Here is a 23,660-nt window from a genome sequence, read left to right as displayed (position 1 = left end):
CTCCAGAAATGTTCCAAAAAAACTATGGAGCAAATTTTGGCCGGGTGTAAAAATGTCATCGTCAATATATGACGATAATTTCATTTTCGGAGAAAGAAGAAGAGCATAATATTGCTCTAGCCAAAGTCCTATCCGTATTAAAAGATAATAACATTATGCTGAATCAAGATAAATGTATATTCAAAGTCCAAAAACTCGAGTTTCTTGGTCATGTTATTTCATCTGAAGGAATACGACCAACTGATCAGAAAATTCAAGCTTTAAAAAAGTTTCGTGAACCTCGTACCTCAGACGAAGTGAGAAGCTTTCTTGGTTTAGCTACATATGTTGGAAAATTCATACCTGATTTAGCAACAATCACTGCTCCATTGCGAGAACTAATCTGCGTTAACAAACCATTTAAATGGACGGATTAACATCAAAGAAGTTTTCAGAAGCTAAAACAGTTGATATCGAATGCTAGCACTCTTGCTTTCTTTAATGATTCTTTCCGCACAAGGGTTGTAGCTGATGCCTCCCCGGTTGCTTTGGGTGCAGTTCTTGTACAATTTGCAGATCACACTGATGATTTTCCACGTATAATCAGCTAAAAGCTTAACTGATACTGAAAAACGTTACTGCCAAACGGAGAAAGAGGCTTTGGTCTTGGTATGGGCAGTAGAAAAATTCTCTGAATATTTGATTGGCAGAAAATTCGAACTGGAGACTGATCATAAACCACTTGAAGTAATTTTCAGTCCATCATCCACGCCGTGCGCAAGAATTGAACGATGGGTCTTGAGATTACAATCGTTTAGATTCACGGTGAAGTACCGTAAAGGAAGCGGGAACATTGCAGACTCTTTGTCTCGGTTGGTTTGCTCGGATGGTGCTGATGACTTCGAAAAGGACAACAAGTTCATGATTTTGGCAATTCAAGAATCTGTGGCGATAGATGTTAACGAAATTGAGGAAGCTTCACGTGATGATCCAGAGATTTCTGCAGTAAGAGAATGTCTTCGTGCTGGAATCTGGAAAACCCCAGTAACAAAACAGTTTGGACCATTCCAAAATGAGTTAGGTTTTATAGGAGATATTATGATCCGAGGTAATAAACTGGTGGTTCCCAAGAAATTGAGGGAACGGATGTTACAGCTGGCACATGAAGGTCATCCCGGAGAATCTGTTATGAAGCGACGGTTGCGAGATCGAGCATGGTGGCCTTCAATGGATCGTGAAACAAAGGAGTACTGCAAAGCATGCGAAGGTTGTCAGTTGGTTGGTTTTCCGATCCGACCAGAACCAATGAGCAGGAGAGAATTACCCACGAAGCCGTGGGTTGATATCGCCATTGACTTCATGGGTCCCCTTCCTTCAGGTGAACATCTACTGGTAATTATTGACTATTTCAGTAGATATAAGGAAGTTGAAATCATGAATCGCATCACTGCTTCTGAAACTGTTGAGCGCCTAAGCAAGATTTTTACCCGCTTAGGATATCCAAAAACCATCACGCTGGATAATGCTAAACAATTTACTGGCAAAGAATTTGAGGAATATTGTAAGATTCATAGTATTATTCTAAACCATTCAGCTCCATATTGGCCGCAGGAAAACGGTTTGGTGGAACGACAAAACAGGTCACTGCTAAAACGATTGCAGATTAGTTACGGACTTGGCAGAGACTGGAGAAAAGATTTGAAAGACTATTTAATCATGTATTACACGACAGCAAGCAAACAGCAAGTTTTTTTTGTCAAATTATGTTTTGAAAATGGTTTTTATGTGTTTATTTTTTTGTGTCATTTGAAGTCCAACTTTTATGTAATAATTTTATGTGCAATAATTTGTTCTCAAAACTTGCGACAATACCGACAACCAGCCCAGGAGGTTGAAATCCTCTCAAATAAAGAATAAAAAAATACAAATTTTCCGCCAAATTTCAGATGCAGAATCTGTATATACAGAATTGAAAGATTTTCAGCAAAAATACAGAATTTACAGATTTTTTTTAAATCAATTTTAAATATTGAATTTATTAAAACGCATACATAGATTTATAAAAAAGGTGAACGCAACGAGATGGTTCGTTGGAGGCAGTTGTTAAGCGATTTGAAAAGCTTAAACTATTCTTTTCGTTCCAAGTTAAGTATGACCATAAACAATCCGCCAATCGTATATTTACTCATTTAAACGATCCTATGACTAAACCGATTATGCTGTTCCAAAACTTTGTTCTGCCGCTAATCAATAAAGTCAATTGAAATTTTCAATCAGAAAGTTCTCTATTTTGCGAACTTTAAAATGAGACAAGTATGTTATTGTTGATCATGTTAAGTAACTTATGTTTTGAGAGCTACGTGCAATGATTCGCTGACGCTGACCTTGATGTGAAAGATTTTGAAGACTTTCTGATGAAGCCTGATGATGTTTACGTTGGTATCGAGAAGAAGCTGTAAAAGTATTGGATGCAGCTAAGAAACTGACCTTCAATTCCATTTTTTATGTTCTATATTGAACTCGTGAAATAGATTTCAAAACGATTTGATTTCAGCAATCCGTTTATCAAAACTGCGTCCCTGATAAACTCTCAATTTTTCGTCAAGCTATATTTGATGATAAAAATCCTTTTACGCATATGTTCGAATCCCAACAATGACAGAGTTATTGAATTTTTTCTCTGTTACGGGCTCTGTTCCCCTTAAATTGAATCTAATTCAAAAATTACGCTACGTAGGACAATTCTGTTATTTCCATTTGAAAGTTTAAGAAAAATTATACAGGATACAGTTGTGAAACATTCAAATTAATGGATTTAAGTAGCATTTTGAAAGTGGAAAACTTCAGAGTTTTTGGCTTTATGTTGCTGGTAACTTTAACTAAAAATAATAACATAACATAACATAACATCACATAACATAACATAATAGACTTGAACGTTTCTATCAACCAAATTAAAGCTCTCTACCCGCAGGTGATGGCATGTGATGGTTTTAGAAGGCAAGATATGTTTCAATGGTGATTCGACACGCCTCCCCCTCTCTAAGAGGCTACTGTCATACAAGTTTCTGCATAACTCGAGAGCTAATCAAGCAAATGGAGACATATTTGGCATATAATGGTTTTTGGATACAACAAATGTTTCTATGATGGTTTGATATACCTTCCTACGCAGAAAAAAGGAGAGAGTCACATACGAATGAAACACATATTTCAACTAAACATGACAATTGAAAACTCTGAAGGCAAATGGGAAAATTTGGGAAGTTCCAATATTGCATCTAATAATTGAGTCGCCGATAATTTTCAATCAATTTTAGCGCGATCTGTGCATTTTTTTCTTTAGTGTAAATCAGACTAGCTGAGTCTTTCATTCCAGAACAAAAAATGCTCAGTCTGGCCACGGTGCGAGGAAGGAAGAATAAACCTTTCTGTAACACAGACATTATCTAGAAGTACACGTTCTTATAATGCAGCTTAAGCAATAAAGTGTATTTCAGTTAGAATTTCGTCGCTTTTTTATTTACTGCAGCGCCCCTAGTTGTCATATCGAGAAACTATTGACAACGTTTCGATCCGGATGATTTGTTTATTCAGTAGTGAAACTTTCATCAACATTAAAGGACACATTCAAAAGCTATCGACGATGAAACGTCAACGGAAAAAAGTCACATGAAGGTTGTGTCCGAGACACGACCGCATAGTTGACGTAGGATTCCGTTAGGCTATCTGTTGATTTTGGAAATGTTTGAAGAATTCTATCGTTAATCACTTTGGTAGTGATTTGGTTTTAATGTCTCTGTTAAGGAACACATTTCGGCAGGAACAAAAATTCCTCCTACTTTCATGTATTTGCAATGTTCTTCTTTTTTCCTTCGTTTACGGAGACTTCAAATCTAGTGATTCATTCGTCTCCGGATTTGCAATGTTGATTTCCCCCAGACAGCTTGGTTTTGATGTCTCTGTTAGGGACCCGCCACATGTGTCGTTAATTTCGACCAATCAGAAATGGGTATTTCCGTTAGGATAGGGGTGGAGATTTTTTAATTGTTCGATAGTTAGTTTCATGACATATATTATTTTCTTCAATTTTCTTCAATCAATCCGACGTAAAGATGGAACACATGACCGGAATCTACGAACACGAACATGAACACGAACACGAACTACGAACAAAGATGAACAAAGATGAATATCTTAAAGCTTCCTCTGTACAGGTATATAAAGTCAGGTACCTTTAAGGTACCTCTGTAATGTATATAAAGTTACTCATATTCAAACATCGTTCATCAGTCGAACAATCGTTCTTATAGAGTGAATAACAGTAAACCACAATGGACTTCAAAATTTTTTTTCGTGTTGTAGACCGTTTCCGAAAAACGGTAAAAAATGTTCATCTGAAAAACGTTTCTTAACCGAAACGTTTACTTACTTAACCCTCTACCGCCCAAGTTTTTTATTTATCTAAAAAATCCTACTCCACTTTTATCTCGAATTTCCGTCTTTTAACATAAAATACTCCTAGCAGAAAGCTGCCAGCATAAAAACAATGTGTATGTGTGATACATGAAAATATTCTAAAGACGTTCTCGTGGGGGTAAACATTGAAAATAATGTCCGAATAATTTGAAAAGAGAATCCGCGAAGCCCGTCTAAAGGCGGGCTTGGGCTGTAGAGGGTTAAGTCAATGAGATGCAATGTATATACTGTATACTCTTCCAAACCAAAGCAGTGTAATACTGAGGAGCAGATCAGTACAGCAGTAGGAAATACTTTAGAAGAAGTACCATCAATAGTTTCAGTCGTTTCAGCATCTTCGCAAGATTCCCAAAACAGCAATATACCAGAGTATTCCAACATTGAGCTATTCAACAAGGGAATCGCCGGTATTAACGTTTCACCAATAGTGACGAAGTACCCCGAACAAAAATTCAAAGAAATTTCTAAAGGTATTTTTTTTAATTTTATTTATCAGGCTCATTAGCATTTTATCTGTAACAGAGCCGGGTTTTTATCGTGTACATGTACATATGGTTATGTTTCTATAAATTGTAAATTACACAGTAGAAGTAGTAGCCATTTAGGCGTTAGGTTTTCTGTTCCATTACATTATGGTAAATTACACTGTAGTAGCCATTTAGGCGTAATGGTATTCTATCTGTTCTTCCATTGTTCATCAGACCGGACAGCGGAAACAGTTGATATTGATCATTGTTGGGTTATTTATAGAACAGCAGCCCGATGTTTCTTGCAGAGCAGAGCAGTTGTATGGATGTATCCATCTTTGTTCCACCGTGGATCGATCTCCATAGCTGATGATGGTTGCGTGGACGTAGTTATTCTATAACAACACAAAGATGGTCAAATTGAGGGTCCGAGTTTGAACTCACGATCGATCGCTTAGTAAGTGAACGCGTAACCAAGTGGCTTCGAAGACCCCCGTCTAAAGGTATTAAAAGAATTCTATTTTCCTTTTCACATGAAGAAGACGAAGAGTCGAACTTTAAACAAAAGGCAAAAGAGTTTGATGAGATTATTAATCAGCTCAAAGAGAAATTTGACCACACAGAGACAACAAGATCAGAATTTTAACAGTTTTGCCTAAGCCTTGGTCCGTGCAAAAAATGGAAGAAGAATTTGGCGTTAATAAATATATGGCAATTCAAACCAAAAAACTGGCAAATGAAAAAGGTGTATTGTCGACACCACATAGCAAATATGGACCAAGTTTAAGTGAAGATGTTAAATATCATGTTTCGGAATTTTATAATGACGACGATATCAGTCAATCATTACCTGGAGAAAGAGACTATGTTTCTGTAGCCAAAGATGGGAAGCGTCAACACATCCAAAAAAGGTTATTAATAACATCATTGCGGGAAACTTTCAACAGATTTAAGGAACTTAATCCAAATTGCAAAATTGGATTTAGCTCTTTTGCATCAATGCGTCCGAAGCATTGCAAATTGCTGAGTAGTTCAGGAAATCATAACGTTTGTGTTTGTACATTCCATGAAAATGTAAATCTTATGCTTCATAGTCTCAAAAAATATTCCTTTAACATTGAATGCAAAGAATATTTGGAAAAAATACTATGTAACATATCAAATAGATCAAAATACTGTTACCTTCATGAATGTAAAAAATGCCCAACAATGGACGAGTTTGGAAACTGATTTCTCGATTAGCTTCAGGAACGCAATTTAATTGAAATCACTTATGCACAATGGATTTCTACTGATCTATGCGACATAGAAGCTCTTGTAAAACCGGTGGAAGAATTTGTATCGTATTTTTGCGAAAAAATAGAAAAATTACTTACTCATGATTACATTAAAACACAACAGTCCACATTTCTTAACAATATAAAAGCTAATTTGCAAGAAAATGAGGTTGTTGTGATTGGCGATTTTTCCGAACATTATTCATTTGTGCTTCAAGATGAAGTTCAAAGTCATCACTGGAACAATGATCAAGCAATAATCCATCCATTCGTTGTTTATTATAGAGATGAAAAAGGATCAAATGCAGGTAAAAAGAATAAAATTCATGTCGGATGGTGCTGCATCCCAGTATAAAAATGCGAGTTTATGTCAGTTTAAATCGAAATACGACATTGACGCTGACGCCCATTTTTGCAGAATCACACGGCAAAGGACCTTGTGATGCAATTGGTGGTACATTAAAACGGATGGCAACAAGAGCTAGTTTGGCTAGGCAGCATGAACATCCGATTACGAGTGCAAAAACGTTATTTGACTAGGCTAGCAAGCGAAAAGAAGACTATCTTACAAATTTGTCATTTCCATATACGTCACAAGAAGAATATAATCAGGGTGTGGAAGAGTTGAGTAGCATGTACGATAACACTAAACAAATTCCAGGTACCCAAAAGTATCATTCTTTTGTACCTGTATCTGACAATGAAGTAGCAACAAAGTTGTACTCTAACGACGATGCAGCAAGTTATCATAAAGTGTATAGAAATATAAAAAAAAAATGAAAAAATTAAATTATATACACCAAAATTGTTAGTTGATAAAAATAAATGTTGATGAAAAATAAATGCTAAAATTTCTTGTATTATTATTAGTATCTCTTAAACTCCGATAAATATAGGAATTATTTGACCAAATTGTAGAGAATTATATATTTTTCCTTTTATAAATGTTGGTTCTGTTGGCGCAACATGTATAACATGTTAAAAGTTTGTATTAAGATAAAAAAATTTTTTTAATATCGCTACGTTTTATATTAACCCACATGTGTTCAAATGATTTTCAACGTAACTCCTAAACATATATTTTTACCATGATGATGCATGATGTATTTGGAAACCATTTACCATGATGATGTATTTGGAAAAGTTGTTGGAAATTATAAGCAAATTCATAGAATTTCATGAACATGACGGTATAACACGACAAACATATTAAAAAGGAATATTTACTATAAAAAAGACAATAAATTAGAAATATGTTTCAAAATATCTCGAGAATGGCTGCCTTTAAAAGGAGATTTATAATGAACTTTTTTGTTTTAAATCACATCAGGAATCATGGCTAAAAATGATTGTTAACATACAAAAATTCGATGTTTCGGAAATTCATAAAAATTCGATGTTCCACAAAGTTCGTCAAAAATAGTTTTACCATCTTGGACCCATTTTTTAAATTTTCTACATGATTTCTATTTTATATGAAAAAATTAAAAAAAATTAAAAAATATGTATTTTGGATATTGCAAATTAAAGTTTTTTTTGTAATTATTTACAAGAAAAGAGTTGGTACTCTTTTTCTCAGTATATATTTTTTCATGTTTAGACATCAATACTCTATAACTCTTTCTAAGACACTATTTCGGTACGACTCACAGTTTTTGAGATATAAATTATCAAAGATTTCTCCTACTAAAATCGATACGCCCTTTTCAAAAGTTACGCTTGAGTCAAAAAAATCCCAATTGCTGTGGAAATCCCATATTTCCTTCAACCCAAACGGAATACAAACTTTCATTCGAATCAAAAATACTCATGTTTTGTCATTTGTCGATTTCATTTGGAATTGCTCTTAGGCGAATTAGTATGCATGAAGGCTTGCGGTCGTATCGTCCCAGCAAACACCCCACCAGGTCGTTGAAACAAAACCTGGTTGCTGAAACCCGTGCAAGAAAGTTGTACGAACAAGTGTTCACCAAGTACAAAGGGTGCGTTTTGAAGGTCGATGAAATATAGGGTAGATAGAGGCAATATGGGCCACCCTTCGTTTGGGCTTGTTATTCAACCAATAACACAATACAACAATTGTGTTAGAAATACTCTTATTAAGTATCTCCGTGAAAACCGTATTCAAATTCAATTGTTTGATGAAGATATTGGAAGAAATCTCACATTGACTGGTTATCACAAAATTCTTATCAGAAGAGCAGTCAACAAAATAAGCTCTGTACGCTTTATACTGAAATTTATGACTCTGCTCTTTATATCAATTTGTACTGGTATTGTTTCTGAACACTGATTCAACTGATTTATTGCGCTGATTTACCATTCATGTAAAGGATTAGAACATTTTTATTGAGCGTGAATTTACGGGGTGGAATTGACATACCTGCTTGGGGCAGTATGACCAGGTATTTTTTCAACATAACCTGTAACTACAGCTGTCAAAATTTGTAAACATATTTGGAAATTGCTAGATGTGGAATCATGGTGCGAAATTAAACCAGAACATCCGATCGTAAAAAGTGGTCATAGACCTGTTCAAACCCGGGCATCCAAGCAGTGAAGAGTAGTACGTCAGAGGGACATGCAGCCTTAGTGCATTGTGTCCAGCGAAAAAAACCTAACCGTTATTTACGTTGTGCAGATCCGTTGCAGCTCCAGCTGCTCGGATCATTGAGTATTGTTTTTACGACGGAGAAAGAGAACGGGTTTGTAGATTCTATTCTTTCTAGGGAACAACGGTTCTACGGTGTTACGACGAAAAAAATCCAGAAACTGGTGTATGATTTAACCGAAAGAAATGATATTTCTCACCTTACCAATAGCCAAAAAGCAATTAACTGGGATGGATTAGTTGTGCGATTTTCGTAAAGCGCCACCCGCAACTCTCACTTCGGACACTAGAAGCAACCTCCGCCGCCAGGACACAAGGATTCAATCGCGCTGCAGTCAGAAAATTCTACGATTTACTGGAGGATATATAGCAGAAATACAACATTCCACCAGCAAGACAATTCAACGTCGATGAGACATCAGTGATCCCAGTAACTATTTTTTATCAATAGGACTAAACTAAAATTATCATCTTTATTCAACATGTGCAGACCAAACAATTACAAAATCCTAGCAATGCGGGGAAAAAGGTAGATTGGCGCTATAGCATCATCTGAGCGCTGGGTGCTGAACACGGAATAACGATGATAGAATCCAGATGACACCCTATGTTGCTACAGTTCCTCTGCAGGCGGCAATGGATGGAATATAGCTGCGCAGATATTCTCTGTTTCTGCTTTGAGTAACGTAAAATTGCAGTCCAATCACGGGGTCCAATCACATTGTTATTTTTGTACATGCAAACTTTAAAAAGCCTGTAAAATATACGTTGTAGTTGCAAAATAGAATGAACTTTCCTTTTTTGAACTTGTTACGTTATTTCCTAGCGAGAACATGCACGAAAGATTGAATCAACTAACATGGTCATATTGCCCCGCATGGTGTCCCATTTTGCCCCGTAGCGCTCTCGATTGACGGAAATGAAACAAAATTTTAAAAGTGTAAAATTTCCCACATAAATCTATTTTGAAGCACATATGGTTGGTGTTAAGTCAGACCGGACCATGTGACATTTTTAAGATTTATTTATTTATTTATTTATTTTATTAAATAATAGCATGATATCGAGAAAAACGAACTTGAAGCTCACTGCTCTGCAATTTTCAAAGCATTTAATTTTTTCGCTCAATATTGTACTCAGAAATGTTAGCTCCTCTCTAGCAATGCTTTGATGTATGATAATTGTAAAAAACATCAAGTATCATGCCAAAAAGGAATTTATTTGTCTTCCTCTACGTACATAGTCCACTCTGACTGAACCAAATGAAGCATTTTTTAAGATTTGGTTTTAAGATTTTGGCAATTTCGAAATATTTCTCAATCAATTAACAATTGTGACTCAAAGTGTGCCATTCTGTTATTAAAATTAGAGCGAGAAGTAGTGTGAGGTAGGAACTGCGTCAACATTTGGTTGCGTACGCATAATACCTCTGCCATCTATTACAAGCATGAATATGATTGCACGGTAGACATGTTAAAGCATAGACTTCCCATTTTCAATCATCTTAGATATTCGTCTATAGAATCGTCAAATTCGAATTCATTGTCATCGCTACAGTCTAAATCGCACTCTGAAATAGTAGATTTTGCGATCATTCACACTGAAGACCAGCGTTTTTCACTGATCCATTCAATCAGAGTGGACCAAGTTTATTTTTTAATATACCCAGAATATGCACATTCTACACTAACGGGTTCAAGCACATTTCTACAAGGTACCTATTAGCTTCAAGAAAAAGTGTTGTTGGTTTGAATTCGACGCATGGAATTTGTTTAAATCTATATATATATATATATATATATATATATATATATATATATATATATATATATATATATATATATATATATATATATATATATATATATATATATATATATATATATATATATATATATATATATATATATATATATATATATAAATGGAGTGATGTCTGTCTGTCTGTCTGATTCTTATAGACTCGGAAACTACTGAACAGATCGACATGAAAATTGGTATGTAGAGGTTTTTGGGGCCGGGGAAGGTTTTCGTGATATTTTGAGACCCCTCCCCCTCTCTAAGGGGGGGCTGCCATACAAATGAAACACAAATTTCTGCATTACTCGGAAATTAACCAAGCAAACGAAACCAAAGTTGGCATGTGAAAGTTTTAGGGTGCAATAATTGTTTCTATGATGGTTAGACAGTCCTTCCCCCACTCAAAGGGGGGGCTGCCATACAAATGAAACACAAATTTCTGCATTACTCGAGAATTAATCAAGCAAATGAAACCAAATTCGGCATGTGGAGGTTTTAGGATGCAATAAATGTTTCTATGGTGATAAGATACTCCTTCCCCCTTTCTTAGAGGGGGCTGCCATACAAATGAAACACAATTTTTTGCATTACTCGGAAATTAATCAATCAAACGAAACCAAAGTTGGCATGTGAAAGTTTTAGGGCGCAATAAATGTTTCTATGATGGTTAGACAGTCCTTCCCCCACTCAAAGGGGGGGCTGCCATACAAATGAAACACAAATTTCTGCATTACTCGAGAATTAATCAAGTAAATGAAACCAAATTTGGCATGTGGAGGTTTTAGGATGCAATAAATGTTTCTATGGTGTTAAGATACTCCTTCCCCCTCTCTTAGAGGGGGCTGCCGTACAAATGAAACACAAATTTTTGCATTACCCGAGAATTAATCAAGCAAATAAAACCAAATTAGGCATATGGAAACTTTAGGGTGCAATGAATGTTTCTATGGTGGTTAGATACCCCTCCCCCCTCTCTTAGGGGTGGCTGCCATACAAATAAAACACAAATTTCTGCATTACTCGAGAATTAATCAAGTAAATGGGCGGGACGAAGTTTGCCGGGTTAGCTAGTTCAATATACAAATGATTGATACAGAGAGTCGATTGGGCAGTCATCGAGTGCAGACGCTTTTTCGTTTGCTCCGTGCTTTTTAAAGGGTGTGTCACATCAAATTGCATCACGGAAAAAACGCTGTAGAAATTCGCCCAGTAGACCGATCCTATTGAAAATTTTAGACAGTAAAATAAAAACTATTAAACAAATTTTGGCATTTTCTTTTTATTCATACTTCGAGCCCAAGCCCGTATGCTCGCACCTTCCTCTTTACCCCGTCTACGTCAGGTTGTAGTTTTTTATTGAACAGAAATTCATTTTCTCTTGAAGTCCGCCTCCGATTTGACAACTTTTGGGTTCTTCCGGAGGGCCTGCTTCATAATCGCCCAATATTTCTCTATTGGGCGAAGCTCCGGCGCGTTGAGGGGGTTCATTTCCTTTCGCACGAAGGTGACCCCGTTGGCTTCGTACCACTCCAACACGTCCTTTGAATAGTGGCACGAAGCGAGATCCGGCCAGAAGATAGTCGGGCCCTCGTTCTGCTTCAATAGTGGTAGTAAGCGCTTCTGTAGGCACTCCTTAAGGTAAACCTGCCCGTTTACCGTGCCGGTCATCACGAAGGGGGCGCTTCGCTTTCCGCAAGAGCAGATCGCTTGCCACACCATGTACTTTTTGGCAAACTTGGATAGTTTCTGCTTGCGAATCTCCTCCGGAACGTTGAATTTGTCCTCTGCGGAGAAGAACAACAGGCCCGGCAGCTGACGAAAGTCCGCTTTGACGTAGGTTTCGTCGTCCATTACCAGGCAATGCGGCTTCGTCAGCATTTCGGTGTACAGCTTCCGGGCTCGCGTCTTCCCCACCATGTTTTGCCTTTCGTCGCGGTTAGGAGCCTTCTGAACCTTGTATGTACGCAGGCCCTCCCGCTGCTTGGTCCGCTGGACGAATGAACTTGACAAATTCAGCTTATTGGCGACATCCCGGACCGAACCTCTCGGATCACGTCTAAACTGCTTAACTACGCGCTTGTGATCTTTTTCACTGACGGAGCATCCATTTTTGCCGTTCTTCACCTTCCGGTCGAAGGTTAGGTTCTCGAAGTATCGTTTTAGTACTCTGCTGACCGTGGATTGGACGATTCCCAGCATCTTACCGATGTCCCGATGTGACAACTCCGGATTCTCGAAATGAGTGCACAGGATTAATTCACGACGCTCTTTTTCGTTCGACGACATTTTTCCAAATTTACGAAAAATTTACAGTGAAGCATGGCCAACGTGATCTATACACTCTTATCTGATTATAAACGAAAGCTGAAGATATAATTCCTAAAAATTAAATTTCTACAGCGTTTTTTCCGTGATGCAATTTGATGTGACACACCCTTATACACCTCCTCGTTATAGTTCAACACGAACTAACGTGTTCCTGGTTTGTGTCGATATAGTAAATTAGTTTTCGGTTGCAATCATTGTAGTGCGGAATGGAGTGTCTCCGAGAAAAGCGATGTTTGGAAAGGCTAAAGTGTTTGGTTCCTTTTTTCCCTCTTATGGTGTTCATTTTTCAATACAAAGCTCGCGCTTTTTCGATTCCTTTGCAAGTGTTTGTGCATGTCATAATCAAGTATTTCATTCGAAGTAACAGTGTGTTAGTCAGGCTCAAACATGTTTGCGTGATTTTTTCCTTCCTTCATGTTTATCCCGAAGGGTGTGTGCATATGTCGCAGTGAATATATCACCATGAGAGAATCTGCAGACATGATGAGCAGGTTACATCGGAAGCTAAGTTCCTATTTTGATTCTGTTAAACAGTTTTTTTTTCATGTTTGTTGTGTTTATGAGTTTTTGTTTTGTGGATAGTTGGTGTTTCTTGTGTTGACATGCGTGTCGCGGTGACATCTTATCTGGTGACTTTATCTTAAAAAAAGGAGAGCGGTGTGACGGTATCGCTGTGTCCTGCATGTATTTGAAGGTTTTTGACGTAGGACTACGTCTTTCATTTCTATACCAGGGTGTAAAATCAAAGTTTCGAAAACGAAAGCGTTACGCCGGAGACCGAGATTTTGAGCGTTAATAGCTCCTAAACAACTGAACGAAATGGTATGATAAACACTTCATTCGAAAGATAAAATGTCTACGCGTTCTAAACTTGTTACTTTCTGATCCAAAAACTTGTTTCAATAGTCTTAAAATTGCTTTCAAAACAGGCTATTGAAATCACTAATCGGTATATAAGCGAGCGCCGCTCGGAAATCCACTCAGTTCAAATTGAACAGCGATTGGAGCATGTTGTCGCTGTTGTGATGAAGCTCTTCGTTTATCATGAAAGCGCGGATGAACGGTGTCACCAACAGCCTGTTTGTTTACCTTAGGCCAGAAGGGAATCCATCAGGAGGAGAGTGATGCCACAAACGGTTCCCCGGGAAGATCTCGAAGCAGCCGCTACACACACACACACACACACACATACACGCGCGGAATTCTTCCCGTTTGGATGCCATTCAGCATCGAGAAAGATCCGGAAAATAATCTACCAGTTCCTTTGGGAATTTAAAAATACATTCATGTGAAAGAGTTTATTTGTATGTTTTCTATCCATGTAACACTGTGACCAAATATGTTTCAATCAAGTGCTATTAACAGATGGTTATCGAGTTAGCATAAACCACTAGTGGGCTTCCAGTATCGAGGAAAATGTGGAAATATCTAATCGTTACTGAAAATAATCTGCCAGTTCCTCTGGGAATTTAAAATTACATTCATGTGAAAAAGTTTATTTTAATGTTTTCTATCCATGTAACACTGTGACCAAATACATTTGATTTTGTGATTTTTCAATCAATCGCAATTAACAGGATAGCTTCTGAAGATTATTCTTCCCCATCAGTAGGATATTTCCGTATCCAATATTGGATGCATAAAACCTTGTGCCTCCACGTAACGCTCTCGTTTTCGAAGTCCCCCAAATACGTCACCCTTGCGGTTATACCAAGATATAAACCACCTGTTTTTTTGTTGTGTTTAGGTCGGAAGAACTACTTGCATGGCAAAAAATTTCCCTTTCATTCTCACATACATAAGATGGTTTGTATTGGTATTTTGGGATACAAAGTAATAGCGAATTCGTTTTTGTTCAGTTTCAACCCCAGTGCCGCACTAACTGCTGTCAAAACGTTTTTTTATTCACTCAGTTTCGCACTCAGTGTCGCACTAGTTCGCCCCGAAAACTGTTAGTTTCGCACTGAGATGTTTCACGGGTTGGCACTCGGGTTCACCAATACAACTATACTGAACTGTCAAGTTCCGAATATTATTTTGGAAAATCTAAAAATAAAGACTATGAAAATGGAAAACCTGTTGCTTTTGCTTTTGTATTATTGGAAGCGTAATCCGATTCGGATTCTGATTTTGAAGAGTATATTCGAGTAGACGGCATTAAGCTACGTGTGCTTTCATTGGGAGGTGAAAATAATGATGGATATTCAGGTGGAATAAATTTCAAAATCAAAATATTGAATGAAAATTTACTTTAACGTATCGAATATTTATTTTATGTGATTAAATAAGAGGATTTTTCCGATATCGCAGAAACATATTGAACGAAAACTGTGTCTAATGATGATTTTATATTATAATAGTAATTATTTGTGGAACAAACAGGAAATGCATCGACAAATGGTTAAGTGAGTGTCAGAACTACATGTGTTAGGTAATCGAACAATATGAAGTACAAATTTTTATTCAAACTTTTATATGTTTACACTGCACTTGGCCCTTCTGATCTGATGGAGAACAATTTACCTCCCAAGCACTAATATCACCACCAGACGTCGACACTGTACATTTGCCGTCGTAAATATAAACAAATCAGACTATATAACGTACACCAACAAACCAACGCATTCGTGAAACTGAAAACGTTTTTTTATTACAGAGTCAGTTTGGCACTGACTCAGTTTTAAAAACGAATTCGCTATAAGTGTGTGTGTTTTTGTTTACACATTGGTTTCTACCCCATAAGTGTATGGGTGCGTGTGATTATTGTTCAGAGATGCCAGATGATTTTGTTTAAAACTATTATATGTTTTCCACACGGGAAGTCTGCAAATGTCTTCACTTATTTTGCCATGTCTTTGCGGTGAGTCTGCAGAATGAGGTGCGTACGATGAATCTCTTGTAGCTCGGGGGTGGATGCTTGGTGATGTGATGCAGTGTGGGACATTTTTGTGGTTTAAAGAACTACAAAAGTGTTTTGTATTGTGTTGCATTTCCGGGCATCCACCGACGAAATATAGCAGGCGATGCGTCGTGGGGTGCTTCATTCTGTAGGACTTACTGTAAAGACATGTAAAGACAGATCGTTCGTTTTCTTTCGTGTGTTCGGGTTTATGTGTGTAGAATGGTTTCAGAAATTCCTGTTAACGAATTGAAAACATTAACCTACAAATGTTACTTTTAGTTTAGTATCATTATTGGTATGAGTATTCATTGGTATGAGAGGTACGCGTCGCGATTGGAATTCTATAAAAAGAAAGCTCTGATACCTCCGGAGCTCTCTCGGTTACCTTCCCAGGTTTCCCAGATATAACTCTTCGTCATCGCAATTGTAGTTCGATAAACAATGCACACGACTAATAACGGAATATATCGCCGATCTTATTGGTTTTACTGATGTTCTCTAGGTTACCTTCTCAGGTTTCCCTCAGTTAACTCTTCGCCGTTGCGATTGATTTTCGATAAAAGTACTTGTGAAAGAATATTTAGATTTAGATTTAGAATATTAAAGAATATTTAGACGGCCCAATAAATTTTACTGGTTTTCCTTGTCAGGTTACCTAGAGATAATCTGTGTTTTTACGTATAAAAATTTCGGAATTTAAATTTGTCAATTGGTCGATAGTTCGCGTTTACGTAATCACATCACATACCTCAGTGAATCCTGACTCTCACCCCTCCCCACTAACAACTGTCCGTCCCATGATATTCGCTAGGGAACCACGCTATAGAGGCGACCCTTCTGGCCTTCGGGCGGCGAATATCATACTAACATTCCTTCTCTTCCCCTGGTGACTGTAAGGACGTGGCCGGCGTCGTTATTGACCATTTAAAGCTCGAATCACCGAACATTGCACAAGGAGAATGATTTGCTAGTCCCAAGCGTCTTTCTGTGTGTTCTTTGTGCAATTTAGTTCGTTCAGGTCAATCACGGAGAGCAACTACGAATTGTACAGTCTACCCAAGCTCAAAGCTCAAATATACAAATGATTGATACATGGTCCACTCTGTCTGCACATGATATAGAGCTATTTCGCCATGGTAAATGGTACATGATCCGCTCTGACTGCATACTATGAGGGGTTTTCGTTGATCAATCATAACAATTTCGATAAATTATTTCTGCAGTATGCGTGTATTTTCCAAATCTGATAAATGTGTTATATAGTTTACATAGTGCTTAACCGAATGTAATCAATAACATAAAATTTTCAATTTTGCGACTTGATCTCCTCTGACTTAACACCGACCGTATGTACATCGATCAATAAGGTTTCAAATCGTGAGATATAAGTGTGTAGCATAATTTATAAATGTTCCTACATGATTTAGGACGTTTCATTCTTAGGGGGGCCATATTGCCCCTATCTACCCTACGTGAAAATGGAATTCAGACAAATAGCCGGTAACAAATTTTACCTTGTGAAGCGTAAAGGGATTTCGCGGGTAGGTTCGAATTTGTTTACGCAGATACATATGCCGTAAGTTGATGATTTGGCAAGGGATCTGTAGTTGTGGAGAGAAGACAAAGCTTTTCATCACTGAGAAAACAATGAAAGGAAAAGCACACTACGCTGCTGTTTGCAAGCGATAATGAACGAGAATTGTATCTAAAAATGGTTTATATTATAATGACTAGTTTGGGAAATTGAAAAGGATCAAAGGGTAATCAATCAATGAAAAGTTCTGCGATTGGAACTACGATAGTTCGCTTAATAAGGAATCGTGAATGTTTGAGAGTAGGTATTCATAAAAAAACAATTTTGAGCGGGACGAAATCACCTAGTCTTCAAATAAAAAATATAAAAAGGATACTCAATCTAGGAGTCCATGGAATTTAGTACTCCGTTACAGTGATTATAGCATAGAATACGGTTACTTTTAAATCGCACATTTTTCTGCCCCTTCCAATATGACCAAGAAAGCCATACTCACCTTCCAACTGCCTCCTCAATTCTATTTTCTCCATTGTTTCCTCTGCATCGAGGAATTTCCAGTGTACATTCATTATATCGTTCCAAAGCTTAACGACATCGTTCTGTTCATATACAGATGCCATCGTGGGGAGATTGTCGTTTGTAGAATATTTACGTTATCAGCTTCGTTTCTCTTATTTTGATCTTGTTCTGCGTTCGTACCGTGCTCTACCACTTGTTTCGTCACTCAACCCTGCAAACAATCAAATTCAATATGAATGTTCAGATGAATCAACAAAACAAAGCCTTCTTCCTGAGGTAAGCTAATGATTTCATAAAATACACGCTCAACATACAAATCTCACAAATATTGTAAAAAAAATACGTAATCAATCCCCTATTTCAAAAATATTGACATTTACATGTTGGAGATCGGATGCATCAAATGTTTATGTACCACTTGTCGTTGGTGTACTTTGTTATAGTAATCGCTGTTCGACTTATTTAATTTCTGCACTCATCGGTTTATTTTTTCGTCACTGTGAGCCTCAGTATTTTCGCATTCTCTCGTATTACTATAAATATCATAACTTTACTCACCAGTCTCCGACAGTAGATGGCATGATTAAATCTATTAAAAGATCTGCATAAGTGCCTGTGCTCTAATTCAGTTTTTATTCTTTCGATACAACTGGGATATGATTACTATCCTTCTCCAACACGGCTAACAATAAAATTTAAAGGATTCGCCACAAATATATCAAATAACAGGAGTTGTTTTGTAACCATATAGATTTCTTCGAAAACTGGCGTTGCAGTTGTTGTCCCTCAGCACTGATAATCTGGAAATAATTGATTCCGTGCCCTTTATTCTACACTTTCCGCGCACCGGTTGTTGTTATCTAGCATTCGAAGGGAAATTCTTCTTTTTGCGCAGAGCTCGTAACAAAATTCCTTCAGGGTCCACCATTTACAGTTTCTAATATCTCTTCTTCGATGACAATTGACATTTGCTATTTTGCCAGCAGAGATGCCAGTATTTTTTTGTGAAGACCCTTTTTCTGAAAACAAAACATGTGACATCCATGGCAGAGGTGCCAAAAAAGAAGACATACTTCTTTTGACACATTTGATAGTGAAGAAAATTTGAGCACACTTGAAAATATGTGAAGACATGTGTTTTCGGCTTTTCAAAACTGGTGCAAAGATAAATGAAAGCCCCATTGTTTCTGACCGGAAATGTGGCATTTTGTTTAGTTATCTATTTAGAGTTTTCTACGTCGACATCTTTTTTTTTTGATCTGAACTGTATTAATCGGGGCTCTGGCAAAACATATCCCAACCAATGCAAATTGAGCGTAGGCAGTATAAAACAGGGCTCGCGCTTAGGGGGCTCACGTATTGTATAATGTTTGGAGTCATATGTGTTAAAATTTGATTGAGTTGGATAGTTTCCTTTGGCAAGCGATGTTTGGAAACCCATCCGGAAGATTTCTTGGTTATTTGCAATTGAAATCACTGCTGGAGAATCGCACGGAGCACTTCGTTTTTAATTTTAGTTTATGATTTCTATGCTCATGATTTTCTATGCTGGCTACAAAAAGGCGGCCATCTTAGCAATCTCTTGGTGTTAACAGTTCATCGTTCACCGCAAGACAGGTCTATGGTACTAGGTGAGGCCGTTTCGTCACTAAGTTGGTTAGGGGAGCGGTATATGAAAACAGTACCGAAAGAAACAGAAGGGGAATTAGTTCCTTGAAACGTTAAAGAGACAGACTGATCACGAGGGAGCTTGGGCACAAGCGTATTGTGTTTATATATTTGGTTCACCGTCCACGTTTCTTTCTGAACTGGGTATACAATTCATATCAAGGTGTATATAAATATGAATATACAATATATATATATATATATATATATATATATATATATATATATATATATATATATATATATATATATATATATATATATATATATATATATATATATATATATATATATATATATATATATATATATATATATATATATACCTTGATTCATATGAACAGTGTCCCAGTGAAAAAGAACAACCGTTTGTTTACTATTTTTGGAGAACTAGTTCTTTTGAACAGTTCATGAACGGTTGAACGGTTTTCCTATCTTCGGAGTGTACTGGTGGAGAGCCATTCCGTCAATGAGTTGAATTGATCAAGCAAACGAAACCAAATTAGGCATATGGAGGTTTTAGGGTTCAATAAATGTTAATATGGTAGACACACCACCTGCCTGCCTGCCTGCAGCCCCATACAAATCAAACACAAATGTCTGCATAACTCGAGAATAAATCAAGCAAATAAAACCACATTTGTCATATGGAGGTTTAAGGGTGCAATAAATGTTTTCACGGTGGTTACCCAGCAAACATTGAATCGCATAACAAGCGTATATATAACATCATATGCCCTAAATTTTGGTTGGCATATAATGCGCCTAACTGGCATATGTATGCAAAAGTGGAGGCCATATACATACATGGCGAATTAGTTTGGATGATTATGCTATTTTGACCGACTTTAATAGCGATTATGTTGAAATTGAATTGCGATCTAATCATGAATTGTCAACGCACCTAATATGACTTTTGCCATACTCATATACGATTTATTACAGATATAGAAAAAAAAGCAAATGGAGCAAAATATTTCCGTAAAATGTTTATTATAGCCTCACGAATCGCCATTTTTATATATGAGTATTTATATTTGTATAAATAATAATTATTAAATTTACTTGTGTTGGGAGTGGAATATAAATGTATAAAATGGCACAGATTGATGTTTGGTTGTTACGGACCCAATTTAGATAGCAAGGCCGGCCAATAAACAAAATAATGTTATTGAAGCGCAAACGAGCGCATAGAAAATTTATAGCCCAATGAATCACCAGATACGGCCATGTGATTCATCCCTTTTTTATTTTTCTTTTCCTTTTGTATAGCTTCAGACAAGCGGTGCATGACGCACCAGAAAGTAGGGATAAATAAATAAACAAATTTGTGACCCGCACGATCCTCTGAATAGATCGTATTACTCATAGTGTAGCGCAGGCATACAAGATAGGAAATCACGTGTTCATTTGGGACCGTGAGCAGGCAGCATAGACAGATAAGGCGCCTGGAATACACAAAGACAACAAGGCACCAGGCGAAAGATGATTATTGCTGGCAATAAGCCTGGCCTCGCCCATTATCGAATATACGAAGGGCTATAAACAAAAATAACATTTTAGGCCAACGATGAGTAATAAACTTTCTAAATTGTACCCCTCTAGCGAGAGCGACAGAGGTCCGCAGAGATAAGCGGGTAGAAATTACATGTAGGGAAATAGCAGGCAGACAATCGATATGGGCTCGGTTGTCTGAGAAGGAAAGAGAGATCTTTTCTCTCCTTTATAGTTTTAACGCCTAGGAATGAATTCTTGGGTATATATACTCGGGATTCTGGCCTAGGAAGTCAGTTCAATTCCCGTTCAATTTCAGTTCAGTCAAGATTCAATTTAAGTTCAGTTCAAAGTTCAAGCATCAGTTCAAATAAAAACGGAAAGTTCAATCAAGTAAAATAGTTCAAGTTAAAAATATCCGAATCCGAAAACCCACTAAGCGTTGACAACCAGGCGTCACGCATCAGAATCCGGATACCCCCAAATTGGCAACCAGGCGCCACGCACCAGGCCAGAGCTCCTAACAAGGAAGGAGCTCGAGTAAAGGTATAACACACACACACACACACCCAAAATTTCCCCCACCGAAAAGTAGTTGCGAGTTTCACTCGGACGGACCAATCTGGAGCCGTCTGATACTGAAACGTATTCGCGATTACGGGAATTTTGGAAGGGGCATAGCTCGTAAGAGATCAAAACAAGTCCAGGAAAATAGGCTCCCTGGCTTCGTTGCCTTTAATTAAATCCGTGATTCTTAGGCCTCAATTGCCGACATCTAGGGAAATAAGTTCCCTAGATTAATCACGAAGCGCTCGAGAGAGGACGAGCGAAAAGTCTTGCTTTAATTGCAAGCATCTAGGGAGTTCACATTCCCTAGATTTACATTGGTGAAAACTGATCCGATGTGGGTTCGAACTCCTGTCGTCTGGATTATCATCCACCAGCTATCTCGCGCGGCTATCTGAAATTTAATTCAACAGCGGTTAAAACTCATACATATGATTCGATATGATATAACCTATTACATTCTATGCAGTAGGATCAGTCATTCCTGGCTCCCGAGCCATATAAGATCCACTATTTTTAAATTTAATTATTTTATTCTTTCGTATGTGTTCAGACATTGCCCAGCAAACATTAAATCGTATAATTTTGCACATAACACAGCATCGGAAATATTACCAGAAATAGTTTAAATATATTTGATAAATCTGCTCTAGATTTTACGTTAGGTCTACACGCGAAAAACAATCTTACAAGAAAAGATGTGTACCATTGTCAAAAAGATGTTACAGCAATGTTAACTAAAATTTCTACCTACATTGAAAGTTTAAATTTAGTTATACCGGATTCAGAAACTGATTTTATGTTTAAGAGTGCAATGTATAAAATGAAATCCTTATTTAAAGACATGAACTCCGATTTCAAACTATTCAAGTACTTAAGTACAACAACCGGTTTACAACTCCCTTCAATTATAACAGTGGAAAGAGATAGGAGAATTGTCTCCTCGATTCAGGATTTAGCCGATGAAGAAATGAATAGAAATTATTTAATATTACTGCCTATTTCGAACCAAATAAAATCTTTTTTTGATTGTGAAGATATTTTTACCCAAACAATGGCAAACCCGGAACGGCTAGAAAAATCAACATTAATTTCAAATTTTGTTAATGGTTCCAATTGGCAAAAAATAAAAGAAAAATATTAAGATTGCATCGTCATTCCTGTTTGGCTTTATACAGATGAATTTAAAGTAAATGATGCCCAAAGTTCGCACAGTAATAGGCACTCTGTATGCGGGATTTATTATAATTTTCCGACAATTCCCGCAGAATACGCGGCTAGATTGAGTAATATTTTTGTTGCTGGAATGCTTAAAAAAAGAAGACATTAAAGACATGCAAAACACGAATGCCTGATATTACGGAAACATATTTTAGTAAAGAGAAGCGTAAATCGGTTTGCTTTAAAACAACATCTAGCGAAATGCGCATTTTTTGTCATCATTTTTCTATTTTACTATTTTAGTTTTAGTCAATATGTCCCAGTGAATGACGTGGTATTACGTGGAATTACATTCTGCTGTTGATACAATTGGTAGATTTATCCCTTAATCGTTCTTTCTCAGTAGAAAATATTAAAAAGCTAGAAAAGTTGATTGATTCTCATCACACTTTATATGTAACATTATTCAAAAAGCACTTTAAATCAAAACACCATTTTGTGATTCACTACCCGAGCACAATTATTTCGTCAGGACCTATACAAAATATGATGTGCTTCTGTAATGAAGCTAAGCATAAAGGTTTCAAGCAGTATGCTCACATTATGACATCAAGAAAAAATATTTGTTACACTTTGTGTCTTAAGTCGTATTTACAATTTTCAACTGACCTACTTAATAAAAGTATTTTTAAACCTTTTAAAAATAGGAACTTTCATATGTCAGATTTGAGATTTCGTAACTATTTTCATAGATTGATTCAGCCTTTAAATATAGATAATGCTTTCAAATTCGGTGATGTATAAGGGCATAAATTATAAAACAGGGCAATTCGTAGCAGAGTATAGTTTTGATATACCACAACTATTTGAAATT

General features: G+C 36.9%; 1 protein-coding gene across 3 annotated transcripts in view; it reads right to left on the bottom strand.

Annotated features, from left to right (window-relative positions):
- LOC129765061 (protein tamozhennic) overlaps positions 1-18,860 on the bottom strand; it is a 35,071-nt gene extending 16,211 nt beyond the window's left edge. For all 3 annotated transcript variants that reach the window (XM_055764894.1, XM_055764895.1, XM_055764896.1), the window contains exons 1-2: positions 18,455-18,860; positions 17,874-18,107 (exon numbers count right to left, since the gene is read on the bottom strand). In XM_055764894.1, coding sequence (XP_055620869.1) covers positions 17,874-17,997 — 124 coding nt within the window. In that variant the 5' untranslated portion in view covers positions 17,998-18,107; positions 18,455-18,860. The remainder of the gene's footprint in view (positions 1-17,873; positions 18,108-18,454) is intronic.
- Between the last annotated feature and the right edge of the window lie 4,800 nt (positions 18,861-23,660).

This window comes from Toxorhynchites rutilus, chromosome 2, assembly GCF_029784135.1.
Source record: "Toxorhynchites rutilus septentrionalis strain SRP chromosome 2, ASM2978413v1, whole genome shotgun sequence".
Classification (NCBI taxonomy): domain Eukaryota; kingdom Metazoa; phylum Arthropoda; class Insecta; order Diptera; family Culicidae; genus Toxorhynchites; species Toxorhynchites rutilus.
The sequence above is the reverse complement of the archived record's forward strand: the minus strand, read 5'-3'. Positions and strand labels throughout refer to the sequence as shown.